At 40.2% G+C, this 13,426-nt stretch overlaps 1 protein-coding gene across 1 annotated transcript; it reads left to right on the top strand.

The window, feature by feature from the left end:
* Window positions 1–2,935: 2,935 nt before the first annotated feature.
* LOC122668883 (FCS-Like Zinc finger 14-like) lies at window positions 2,936–5,889 on the top strand. The gene is made up of 3 exons (XM_043865448.1): window positions 2,936–2,942; window positions 5,055–5,560; window positions 5,675–5,889. Exons 2-3 carry the CDS (start codon window positions 5,082–5,084, stop codon window positions 5,844–5,846), a joined length of 651 nt encoding a protein of 216 aa, XP_043721383.1. The 5' UTR covers window positions 2,936–2,942; window positions 5,055–5,081; the 3' UTR covers window positions 5,847–5,889.
* The last annotated feature ends 7,537 nt before the right edge of the window (window positions 5,890–13,426 follow it).

The following is a 13,426-nucleotide window of genomic DNA, read 5'->3' as shown; positions in this document are numbered from 1 at the left end:
CATATGGTAAAGCCTAGGAGGATTGTTTTCAAGGGAAACTCCATATATTCTAGTCTTGTGGTTCACCTGTGGCCAATCTAAGGCATTCCAATATATCCAATAATCAATTGATCGACCCCACACAAGATGGATGAGGCAATTGAAAAGGATTTTGCTTCGGCTTAAGTTGCCTTCTCCCAAACACCCCCTTCCGCCATGGGATCTAACCTTCTGGTCCTATTATATTTTCATACAGCTTAATTTTGTAAGGACTCAGTTTATTTCACACATTCCTTTACCGTGATTTATTACGGTAGTAGGATAACCATCATTACAACTGGAAGGATAGTTTCGACTTCATGTAGTAGAGGTCAGAGTATTTATGACCGTAGATGGATGTACTTTTTCTTCTCCTATGGTGGAGGAAAATTTTCTCCATTTTCAAAGTCTTCAATTTACATCTTGTCTATTCAATCTATTAAATGTCATAAATAGTCGGATCAAGTTTTCCTTTACCCTTGGGGAAAAAGATAATCTCTTCAACCACATGATTTGATCTTCTTATATATTTGAGGAAGAATATTTTGGACCATCATCGGTAGAGGAGGTAGAAGCTACTGATGAAATTCACACTTTTAGAAGTCCAATCATAAGATCAAATCACCATAAATGAAGATATTTTATGACAAAATAAATTCACCCATACAATTTTAATGGTCTATTTTCCTCTCAATATAGTATTTTGATGTACACCATAGTCTTGCGTGTGTAGTGTGGACTCTTACAATCTGTCACACCACATAAGAAATGAGAGACATCAGGAGCTTGAAAGGGAGTTGCAGAGCACAATATCCATCAAACCCCAAACCACACACAACACAACCATAGTGCTGGTGACCAAAATGGTAATGTACCATGAAACTGATTGAGATTTCTTGTGTTTATAATCTTCGGATGTGACTCTAAGGGCTGAGGAGGATTTTGTACAATAGAGGAGAAAAAGACTTCTTTGGATTCTCTTCACCGTGGCTGAAACTAGAGAAACTTACTCCTAAGATAAGTGAGAAAATTATATAAGGTGGGGTAATGGGACATCCATATTTAAGTAGGAATCTGAATTTTCCTTTCACCCAAGGTGAAAAAAGAATCTCTGGTGGTTGCATGGGGCTTTTAAATTAGGAGTCCGGATCAGTTCATGGACCATAGTTATTGTCCTAACACAGTAGTTGTGCGACACTTGTAAAAGAAGAGACGGAGAAAAAAAGAGGCGTTATCCCTTCGTTAGGGTCCTTAGAGTCGGTAAGTTATTTTATAAGCGTAGACTGTGCCATTTAGGATAAATAGTCATGTGATGATAAAAAAAAAATGACCGACCGTAAATATCACGACTTGCTTTATCTTCACCATATGTCGGTCATTCATAGATTGAATTATTCTTGGTATATCACTAAGTAATATGTGGACCTTTTATTTTGTGATGATAAACTTATTAACACTTAGAACGCTCACAAACAGGGTTTTAAACAATATGTATTGATACCCAATACCGATATTGAGTCGATACGATGCTACAATAAAAAAAATTTTCTTTTTAATTGAAAGTGATTTTTTGACATCAAATAGATCCGATGCGAACCGATCCATATTGATATCAATAATTGATACGATACTTCTACTCCATATATTGAGTTTTCCTTTCACAGAGAAGAGATGGGGAAGGACTGAAGAGAGGCAGAGAGCTAAGGGGAAGAAAGCTAACACAGACTAGATAAGAGTGCAATAATTATCATATCTAATTGGCTACCCGTTTCAATTCCCTCCAATTCCTCACATATGAGCGGAAATCATCATCCTACCCCACCTTGGACAGTATGTTCGGACAGAGGGTAGAGTGGTCATTTCTGCTCTATGTGAAGAATTGGAACGAGCAACGAATTGTAGGGGATAACGAGAGTGGGCAGATTGAGATTTGATACAGAAGGATGATGTAGCTTTGTTAAAGAGAGAAATTTTTGGATTTAACCAAACAAAACAATTGAGAGAGAGAGAGAGAGATCCCATCCCCACCATACTCGAAGTCCTACGCCTACCTGTCTTAATCTCACGTGGCCTGCTTCCATTTCCCCAATGACACCCTAACACCTGTATCCGTCCACGTGAATGGGCCCATGTGTTGGTTCTCACCGTTCACGTCTCTCATTGTCTCTTTCTCTTCTTTATTTATTTCTTTCGATCATGACTGGAGAGGCAGCTATCAAGTCTTGGCCTTACGTGTGTGGGTGTTTGTGTGTTGTTTTGTCATCATTTACCGGTGTTGTATTTTTGTCAACATTCTTTGAATAGGAAAATCTCCAAACCCTCAAGCCCCACAAGCTCAGGCGATCTAAGTAAACACAGTAGTTGTAGTAGTAGAGGAATTTTAAGCTGAGGTACCCAGTGGCCACCACATCACTGTATATTTGTAATTGAGTTTGGAGTCTTCTGAGTGTTAGCGTTTGCTCAAACATTACAACAATCGGGTGTGTCGATGGAGTGGTTGAGGATCCCTCTCCAGTCAATGGACAGCTCCAGTGAGAAAAAACAAAGAAGAGTAATGTTGTGTGCATCTATGGGTTTGTTCTTGCATGAGGTGGAACGGATGACTTGTAACTAATGAAGGTGAGTGAACCAAACTTTAAATGGTCAATCTATATATTTTTTTTGGAATAGGAGGTATTAGGCCTTTGGTCGACTAAATCTCCCAGGATTCGTGTAAGACCTCACAACACAAACGAATCGGGAGATATTGAGGCCCCCATGTTCACCAGAAAGTTTCCTCTCAGGCGGGTGGCCCTAAGGGACAAATGACCAATCTTTAGATGAACTAATCTTCAATGAACCAATGTTCAAGTGATCAATCTTCAAATGAATTCCGAATGAATAATGTAAGGTTGAATCGTGCAACAAATAGCACTCTCCTAAAGGTAGTAAATGTCCCTTGTTAGTGCACTCTAGGTGCTTTGTGTTTCAATCTCCAAGATGAAATAACCTTAAGTATGATCAAAGAAGTGTTGCATTGACTCTTTAGATTACTCAGAAAATGGGAAGTGCTATGCTCAACAATTCAGATCAATGATGAAGACCAAATTCAGTACAACCTATAGAGAGAGAGAGAAAAAAAAAAAAAAAAAAAAAAAAAAAAAAAATAAATTCCAAATTCGAATTTTGAATGAAAAATGAATAGCAACCATCTACCAATCTTTCATTGATTGTAATGTGAGGATTCTTTCTTACACGCCCTCGTAAGAATCCCTCTCCTCGAAGGAGTGTGGATTTTTGTATAGTAACCAATAGGTCCAGTGCTATAGAGAAAGGAGTCAGAAAGGAGTGTGGATTTTTGTATAGCAATGATTGAGGATTTAAATGAGAATTAAGTCGAAGCAAAATGCCACCCAAGTGAGTCAGTGACCCAATCCTTTTATCAAAAAAAAAAAGTGACCCAACCCAGCTGTCAGCTTTTAGGAGTTGAGACAAAATAAAAAGAGTATCAAAACTAAAAAATGGTTCCCTTTAATTTTGTCCCTCAATTCTTTCCTTTTACCAAACAAATTATAAGAAAGAATCCAATCAGTGTGTCCTCGGCCGGCTGCCGGCATGAGTAGAGACTAGAGTGGGCTGTGTCCTCAGGCTCAGGCTCAGCATGGGTAGGGAGGGGCTAACGCCACCGATCATCCAACATTGGAAATGGAAACAGGGCTGGGTCAGCCCTGGTGGGTTTGTGTTTGGTTGTGGTTTGTGCGGTTGTTCCTTATTAGTTCCCACGGTTTTAAATTTTGGTATTCATCCTGTGGGCGTCTCAGTCAATATCGTCAATACTACAACAGAGCCAATACATTTAAAAAATTATTTTTTGATCTCCAATTGTTCTCATATTACTAATCTATTTTAAAATCAGGATCGATATCAGTATCAATATTGGCAGTGACCGATATAATATCGTCTATTAGTTATATCAATGGTTGTGTGCGTTTTTCTTTGTGAATTTTGGGTCAAAAATCAGAATCAGATACTCAATGTCGGAAAATTAATTTGAATTGAGAATGGAATTGGGTTCAACCACTTGGACACTCACATTCTATTTTGTACTTTTTTACCAATCTCTCCCCTCTCCCTTCAAAAAAAATGGTTGAGGTTCTCGCATGAGAATCATTCTCGTATGTGCATAGATGGAATCCACACTCTCTTAGATTCTATTTGTATGCCTAACAACGTACAAGAATAATTCTCATACGAGAGCTTGATACCACATCATCCACCCTCATCCTTGCCTCTTTTTTTTTTTTGTATTAGTAGTGCATTATGTATAGACGATACCTATACAATACTTATACCAATTTGTGGTATCGACAAATACATTCTGGAGGTGTATGGTTTCATGTAGAATCCAAATGTATGGACCTTAATTTACTCCATTATATTATTGGATGTAACCCCATTTATTTAATTAATTGTATACTATTAATTAATCAAATCAATCTCTTTCACGCTTTTCCCTATCAGTCTCTCTCTCTCACTCTTGTCTCGTCTCTATTGGAGAGTGGGCTGGAGAAGAGTCAAGAGTGGAGTGTGGGGGCCATGGGACATGGACGAAAAAGAAAGAATTATTGGGAAATGACGTCATACGTAGGGAAGAGGGAAGGGCAGGCAAGGACAAGGCATCGTCACAATCAATCGATTACCTTATAATTGCAGACAAAACCAAGAAAACCATGGGCTGTAGCGCTCTATTTCTATTTCTCTCCTTCGTATATTCAATTCCTCTTTCCATCTTTTTCCCTTTCATATATTGGAGAAGAGGAGAGAGCATCCGATCCAATACATAGAGGGAGAGAGAGAGATCCAGCTGGTAGACCACTACTACTACACAGCCTCTCCGATCCCCTGGTGAGTGGTGGAGAAAGAGAGCAGATTAATCTAATTAAGGAGAGGAATCAGAAGAAGATCGAGGAGATCCTGCAAGAGAATCAGTACTGTTTAATTAATTTTCAAGATTGCTCTCTAGGGTACGAGAGAGAGAGAGAGAGAGAGAGAGAGAGAGAGAAAAGGGTGTTCCGGAGGAGGAGATGACAAGCCCGAAGAGCATCCTCCGGTCACCGTCACCGAGAGGTAGCTACGGCGGCATGAAGAAGAAGAATTGTGAACAAGTAGCAGGTGCTGTGGGTTTGGGTATCGTTGCCGCCATGGAGAAATCCGGGGCCGGAGTCGGACAAGGTGAAATCCTGGCCAAATTCTTCGTGGGCAGCCTCAATCTCAATCTCAACCGCAACCGCTCTGACCCTATTCCCATCGTCGTCCGTGGTGGTGGTCTAAATTGTACAAAACCCACTGCTACGTCCAGACCTCGACCACGAGTAGGAGCAGATGCTGATGTTGATGACTATGAAAGACGACGTAAAAGTAGTGTCTTTTGCTTGTCACCGCCTGAATGTGGTGGTGTAGTCTCTGCCAACCTAGAGATTCCGGCGTTTCTGACACCAGACTTCCTTAGTTCATGCCATCTGTGCCGGAAAAAGCTCCATGGCAAAGATATCTATATGTACAGGTAACCCTTCACTCCTCTCTCTCTCTCTCTCTCTCTTTCAATTGATTAGCAAAGGAATTAATTTGTAAAGTAATGAAAACATATAAATTAATATATAAATATATGAATTTGCAGGGGAGAGAAGGCGTTCTGTAGCCCAGAGTGCCGATACCAACAGATAGTAACTGATGAGAGGAAAGAGAAATGCAGAGCTGAAGCTTCACGACCTGCAGATCTCTCTGCTTCTCCCTATACTAACAATCCCATTCGGGACCAACTCTTCTCTCCTGGTATCATCGCCGCCTAGCTAGCTAGCTAGCTAGCCCCACTACTACTACTACTACTACTACTACTACTACTACTACTACTCCCTGCTACGAGTCGACATGTTAGCTAGCTTAGTATCCATTCCAACGGCGACAGCAACGATGATCCAGGAGTATAGTTTAGTACTCTTTATCAAATACATACTATATAATTATATACTACTTTTACAAGAGAGAAAGATGAATCACTCAGGAGAAAATTTTTGTTTCTTTTTTTTTTAAACTCTTTAGTCTGTAACATAAACAATGGCTCGATGGATGAAATGAAATTTTAACTTTATCTTACATAATATATATGTGCATATATGGTTAGTATTGTCCTGTTTGTTGATCTACATCATCATCTTCGGATCAATTTGTGGTTCAGTTTAGTATTCATGGGGGAAAGGTTGCAAATTAGGTAGACTGTCATTGATGATCTAACAACTTGAAGAACACCAAATATATATACTCCCACTGGATCGGAGGAGCTAATAATGAACAAATTTGATAACTCAATATGTATTATTTGCTCACTCTTCAAACCATGGAGGAGCTAATGAATGAATAAATAGCTTTCAGTGTCTTTGCCTTGATGGCTAAGAATTGTAAAGTAAGGAAAATAATACAATTGAAATAGGAAACTTATACAAGAGATGTAGCTAATAAGAAACATATACAAGTGTCATGTTCAAAACACAACTCAATCTCTCTTGAAGAGATTGCATGCGATATGATTCATTAATACACCCCCATCAAGTTGAAGGTCATCTAGGTGGATGAATGGTATAGTGTAGAGATTTGTGAGAGGGTCATGTCTTTGGTGGGAGTTTGGAATTCTTTCCAATGAGGTGGGCAAGAGGTTGATGAAGAGAGGATGGGGAGGACGACGATGCAGAAGTGGTAGAAGAAGGAATGACACTGGTGTGCTAGCGGCCACGGTGGGGATCAGTGAGGTCCTACGCGGGGAAGGTTGTGGGTTGAGGTTAGATGGAGCCGAGTAGGAGAGGTAAGGGGCTTGGAAGTGGAAAGAGTGTAGGTTGTTGGGGGCGGGTATCAAGGAAGGAACTGTAGCCCAGGGGTCGAGAGATGAGACTAATTGGATAAGAGGCCGACAAAGAATGGAAGGACTAGATAAGGGGTATGAACTCTCATCAAACTGAACATGACGAACAATGTAAATGCATTTGGAGGTAATATCATGCATTGGAATCCGACATAGGAAGGACTATACCCTAAGAAAATGCATGGTGAAAAACAAAAATCCATTTTGTGAGAGTGATAGGGTCGGAGAAATGGAAAGCAAAGACAACCAAAGAGATCTTGAGAAACTTGTAATTAGGGAAGCAATTATAAGCAAGTTAATAGGGAGAGAGACCATGGGGACTCTAGAGGGCATTCTATTGATGAAATAGATCATGGTCTTAAGAGCAAAGTGCCAGTATTGTTAAGGGACAAAACTATGTGTCGGAAGAGAGACCAATTTCAACATTAATATGACAATTTTGTCGCTCAATAGAACCTTATTGATCATGAGTGTGTGGGCATGATAGACTGAGATATGCCAATTTTAGCAAATAATGGATTGAGTATGCGAAACTCACCGCCCTACTCAATTTGAAACTGGTTTTATTTGCAAGAGAATTAGCACTCGACAAGGGATTGAAATCTGGTAAAAACAGAAAATACTTTAGATTTGTGAACAAGAGAAAATATCGATGTCTATTAATAGGGGGAATTGGGGCAGGCCCCTAGGCCTTGTTAAAAATAAACTCTAAAGGGACAAACTACATGATTCAGAAACTTTTAATAAAGCCTACTAGCCTTGCCAAATTGGTTGGCAAAACAAACACGACTAAGCCTTGTAGACGATTAAGGCAATTTATTTTTGACTCAAGGTCTGATGAAGAGCATGCTCATGAGGATGACCAAGGCAGTGATGTTAACCGTCTAAAGTGGTGTACTCAATACCAATAATATATTGATAGACTTCAGATTATCCAATACATCAAGGAAATAGGCTATATATAGCCATTACAAAGACACAAGGATGGACTTAACAACAACTGGAATCCGGATGTATTACAACACACGGACGAATACAAAACATATTATTAAAGCATACATGACACGACAAATTAAACTACTTTAATCTGTTTCGGGGCTGTTGGAGGAATCGAGACCTGTGCCATAGTGGAAGTATTGGTGAATCTCATATTCTACATGGTGCCTCATGATGTGACGGATCATTAGGTGTTGTAATTCATTATTGGCATCCCATGCAGTGCGAGTAGAATCAATAAGTGAGGGAGGTGAAGTAGCAGGTTCCACCTGATTTTCTATGCACATGTTGCGCATGAATTGCTTCCATTTGTCTCGTGTGGAATCATTTTCATCACGTTGGGCAAAGAGATCATCATCACTGGTTCCAAGGATGGAGAAAGAAGGGCTGTAGGTTATGAGATGCTGGTCAAGGATTGGGGGCTCAACAAGATCAGGATGAAGATGCTCAATGCTCAATAGTGACAAAGAGGTTGTCATGCGGAAGGCTGGACAGAACATTTATCCAATGAGTTATAGGAGCAAAGACTTAGAGAAATCTTGTAAAGTGAAAAGAAACTTCAAGACGGAGAAAAGTGTTGTTCCTGGACGGTAACCTGTATCGGGAGGAGGACCATCGTAAATAATGGATGAGACCAAGGATGGAAAAACACATGAAAATTTTGTGAAAAACTAACAGATGCCAAAAGAATACCACGAACTCTTTTTCAAACATATAGAACTGTGAAATGGTGAAAAGAGTGAGGTATGGATAATCTGGATGACAAACCATCCAATTATATTGGAGACCATATTTGTGGACAAGAACTGCAAGTAGGGATTGGTATGTTTGGGTACTGTAACCATCATGGTCCTTTCAGAAATATCGAAATAAACTTCTGGGGGAAGAACGGGTAGAAGGTGCACAACATCAAGTAAGGGGGGATCTGGTGGTGGTGGCTCAGATGGTCCTGGTTCATCCGTAGTGGGTTGGGAAGATGAAGCACAAGAACGAGAGGAATGCCAGAGTGGCATACATAAAAACAGGGATAGACGAGTGGATTGGTCTTTTTGTTCTGGAGAGAAAATCTGCAAGAATATTATCTTTGCCTTTGATATGCTTGACCTTAAAAGACCATTGTAAAAACCAGTTTGCCCAACAGAAAAGCTGTGGTTCAGGGAGAACCTTTTGCTTAAACTAAAGCATCTTGGAGAAGGAAGACATGTCCATCTCGACCTCGAATGTATGACCAATGAGGTAGAATTGGAATTTTTCAATCCCTCGCATGACTGACAATATTTCTTTGAAGGTGGAATGATAATGTTGTTCTCATGGTTTGAATTGTGCACTTCTATAACCATAGACTTGTCTGGTACCATCCTTTGCTTCTAAGAGAACTGCCACCCATTGTTCATCACTTGCATCTGTCTGCAAAATTCTGAGACCTGTAGAAGGAATTTGTAGAGGGGGGAGATACTGGGCAATATCTCTGAGAGTCTTGACTGCATTGGTATGTAATGCTGACCATGGTGGGGGCTTCTTCTTAAGAAGGTTGTTTAGGGCCGGTCTTGTATGCTGAGTCTGATTTGGAATGAACTCAGTCATATAGTTGATAATACCAAGGAATTGCTAAGCTGTTGCACTGTGAGGGGACCATCAGGGAACTGAAGGAGAGATTTCCCAATATGAGGTTGAAGTTCATATTTTCCTTTGTTAATTGTGACACCAAGGAAATCTATTTTGGGAACTCCGATTTCCATCTTTTTTGTGAGAGCATGATACCATATTATACAATGATGGCATGGAATTGAGCAAGTAACTGTTGATGCTCTTCTTTTGTCTTGGAGAAAAGAAGGATATCATCAATGTAGATAAGTGTTTGGGACTGGATGGGTGCATAAATTTTCATCATTGCCTTCTGGAAGAGAGATGGGGCGATCTTGAGACCAAATGGCATGACATTCCAATGGAAATGGTAGCTAGGAATGCAAAAACCTGTCTTGGGTCTGTCATCTGAGTGAATCCCAAGTTGCCAAAATCCTGCTTTTAAATCAAACTTACTGAAGATTGTTGCTTCTGAAAGTTGTAGCATAAGGGTCGCTCTGGTTGGCAAAGGAAATTGTCATCTGCTAGGAAAGCATTGAGTGGTTGATAATTGATGACTAGCTTGAGTTTGCCTCTGGATTGTTCCGCTCTCTTATTGGCATAAAATGCTTACATGCCCACAGAGAGGATGTTGGTTCAATGCGGCTTTGAGCTTGCAGGAAGGTGACTTCTTCACGAGCAAGAGTGAGATGGGACGGGTTCATGCCTGTATGACTGACTTTGGTTGGATTTGCATCTTCATTCTTTTTTAAAGGGAGCTTGATGAAGAATTGCGGATTCTGCCATAAAGGATGATCACACTTAGTAAGGAATTCTGTGTGAGAATCAGCACAACATTGAAAGATCAGCTGTTGCTTAATATCTGCAAAAGGAACTGTTAGAAAAAGGTTTGAAACTAATGTCCAAGGGAGGAATTGCTTCTTATAGGTTAGACCATGAGCGCTCCATTGAAGAGAAGGGAGCTTGCTGAGAAGATCAAAACCAATAAGAGCATCACGGTAGCGTAGAGAGGATCCTAGGACTCTATGGCTAATGACCAAAGTAGGAAAGATCTTGAATTTGACTGGGTCTTTAGAAATGAGGTCTACTGAAAAGGTTTTTCCATCGGCTACAGTGAAATATTGTTTATGAGGTTTCCAACAGCATGAGGATAACACATGTGGTGCTAGGATGGTCATGGTAGCGCCAGTATCAAAATATCCAATAATCTTGACTGGACGATCCCATGTGGTAGGGATTACATATAAGGGAGCTAAGGGTAGCAAAACCTTAGTAGTCGGTAGTAATGGTTGGGGTAGAGAGTTAGATTGGAAAAGAGGGTAGATGGAGTCAAATCCGTCGAACTCGGTATCGGATAGATGGAGAAGCGGAGGATGGACAAATGAACAGTGTGTAAAGGCCATTGCTACTCAGTCCGAAAAGAAGAGTGTCAAGCGTGACCTAATCCTAAACAGGAAAATGAAAGGGTAAAATTCAAAATAAACACCATTCTCAGTGACAAATTTTTGAATGAAAAGCAAAGGCTTGGAAATGGAGGAATATGTAAAATGTCAGACAATTTAAAAGATCCGGCAAGAGTGAATAAAAAGAGGTACCAACTGTAGAGATGGGGAGTCTCTTACCGTGCATTGCCCATATGCAATTGACCATTACCAATGTAGTCACTGTACTAAGACAGAGAAGAAAGATAATACGGAGAGTAGATGATGCAGGATGGTGAATAGGAGATGGTATAAGATGATGTGGGAAGGTGCTTGATAGTTGTAGGCAGTGATGGGTTTATAACATAACAGTTACGGTATGTAACAGGGAATGTTGGATGGGTAGGTAAATGGTTGCAGGGAGCATAGGTGGTGCTAGTGAGATTATGGGTAGTGTAGATTAAAATATGGGTAACAATGAATGTTGGGTGTTGCGGGTTGCAAGGATGCGAATCAAATAGTAGGATGCAAAACAACAAACAACGGTGCTTGAGGGATCTGGCGGGTTGCAGCGATCCAGGATAGTGAACGCAAGGGCAGCAATTTAGTAGAGTGAATGCAGATGCTTGGCAGAAAGGATGATGCAGAGGGGAGCATGGTGGAGCAGCAACGATCTAAGGCAATTCAATGGAGCAGAAAGAGTTTAACATTTCATTAGAGCAAATGACTTTGCTACCATGCTGACTCAATATATTGTATTATTGCCTCTCTTTCAAACCTTAGAGGAGCTAATAAATAAATAGCTTACAATGTCGTGATGGCCAAAATCCTAAGAAAGGAAAGGCGGGGGCGGGTAAGGGGTCCTTATGGGGATGAGATCGTTAGGAGTGGAGCGGGAGGGGTTGGAACGGACTGTGGGGTGGGAGGTCATAGGGGGAGGGCGATTGAGCAGGGGGTGAGGGTAGGGGAAGGAACAAAGAGAAGGGGTGACAGAAAGGATGGGGCATGGTGGTGGGTTATGTAGCAGCAGGGGTTAGGAGCAGGTGGGTTGCAACAGGGAGTGGGGACCGGTGGTTGCAGGAAAGAGAAGAGGAGGGGGACGGTGGTGTGGATCCCACTAAGTTTTTATATTTAAATGTAAAAGGAAAAAATTATTTACAAGGGTAAAATTGAAAACAGAAAATAAATTGAATAATCGATTTAGGTACCCCAAACGCACTATGTAAAACATCAAACACCTATGCTATAATTTATGAAAACATTGGGTACCCCCATTTACCCCATTTTTTTAACGCCACCAAGCAAATCTACCAGGTAAATCTAGAGCATCACCCAATTAACTTACATTACGTTTAGTTGCATAAATTTCTGGATGTCTGCATTGATTCAGATGTAACATCCATAGATCAGAGTATATGTGGATTTGAAATTTCTGGATGCCTACTTTAGTTCTCTGCTTGGTTACCTGATTCTGAAACGTAAATCTACCAGATTAACGATTTGATTACTTCAACCCTGCAACCATTCCAAGTTATTCTTTGTCATTAGCTTCTCAATTCCATTTTCTGTCAAGCTTTGCATACTCTTTAGTGCTGCCTAATATGCAAGATTGCTGGTAATCGTTGTGTTCTCAGCTGCTAAAAGACAACCTGCCCAAATTCTAGAATCATTTCCAACATAGCTGTGGACGGCGACAACGGTTGCCGTGAACTTGGAAAATCCCAATTTTTTTGAATCTCCAGATGTAAAGGTTTTTATACAAAGGGTTGAATCTTCAGATTTCACCTCTTAGGGTGAAATCTAAAGATTCACGATTTTTAGCGTACATGGTGGATCTCTAGATTTTAGTACATCTCTAGATGTCATCTCATAAATCAACTAAACACTACACAAAATTAAAAATCATGATTCTATTGATTTAACATCCAGGGATTTACTCAATCAAACACGTACTTAAATATCTGACCAATGAACATTAAGGTTTACCTGTCCGTAGTTTATATCGTTACATTCCCATTCATTCGGAGTAATCAAGAAAAAACCGCATACAATCTCAAGACATTTCTTAATGGACTCGGGAGGTATTCCACTTCCCACTACCTAATGGCAGTCCAACCTCGAACTTTCTGACTTCTACGGGATTCTTGGTCGCTTTTTATTATTTCCCAAGGCAGCCAGAGGAACCTCAGTTTTGATTTATTAGGTTTTTGGTGGCTATAATAGATAGAAATGACCCCATCATTCCATTCCATTCCCACGATATGATTGGAAAGGGAGAGACCCAAGCAAGAATTCCATTGAATGATAGCAGTTCTATTCATATATCTGTTATTACACTTACCTAGTTTTTTTTGTTTTTTTTTTTATAAATTATTACACACCTAGTCAGTCAGAGTCATCCACCAAAAAAATGCACCACCACAGCTGTCAATGCAACAAGTAAGAAGGCAAAATACAATAGTGGTCCAGCCATAATTCGCATTCACATTTATATTCTTTCAAACTAGTGCTATTC

The sequence above is a fragment of the Telopea speciosissima genome, chromosome 7 (genome assembly GCF_018873765.1).
Source record: "Telopea speciosissima isolate NSW1024214 ecotype Mountain lineage chromosome 7, Tspe_v1, whole genome shotgun sequence".
NCBI lineage: Eukaryota > Viridiplantae > Streptophyta > Magnoliopsida > Proteales > Proteaceae > Telopea > Telopea speciosissima.
Note: the sequence above shows the minus strand (reverse complement) of the source record. Positions and strands in the feature narration are given on the sequence as shown.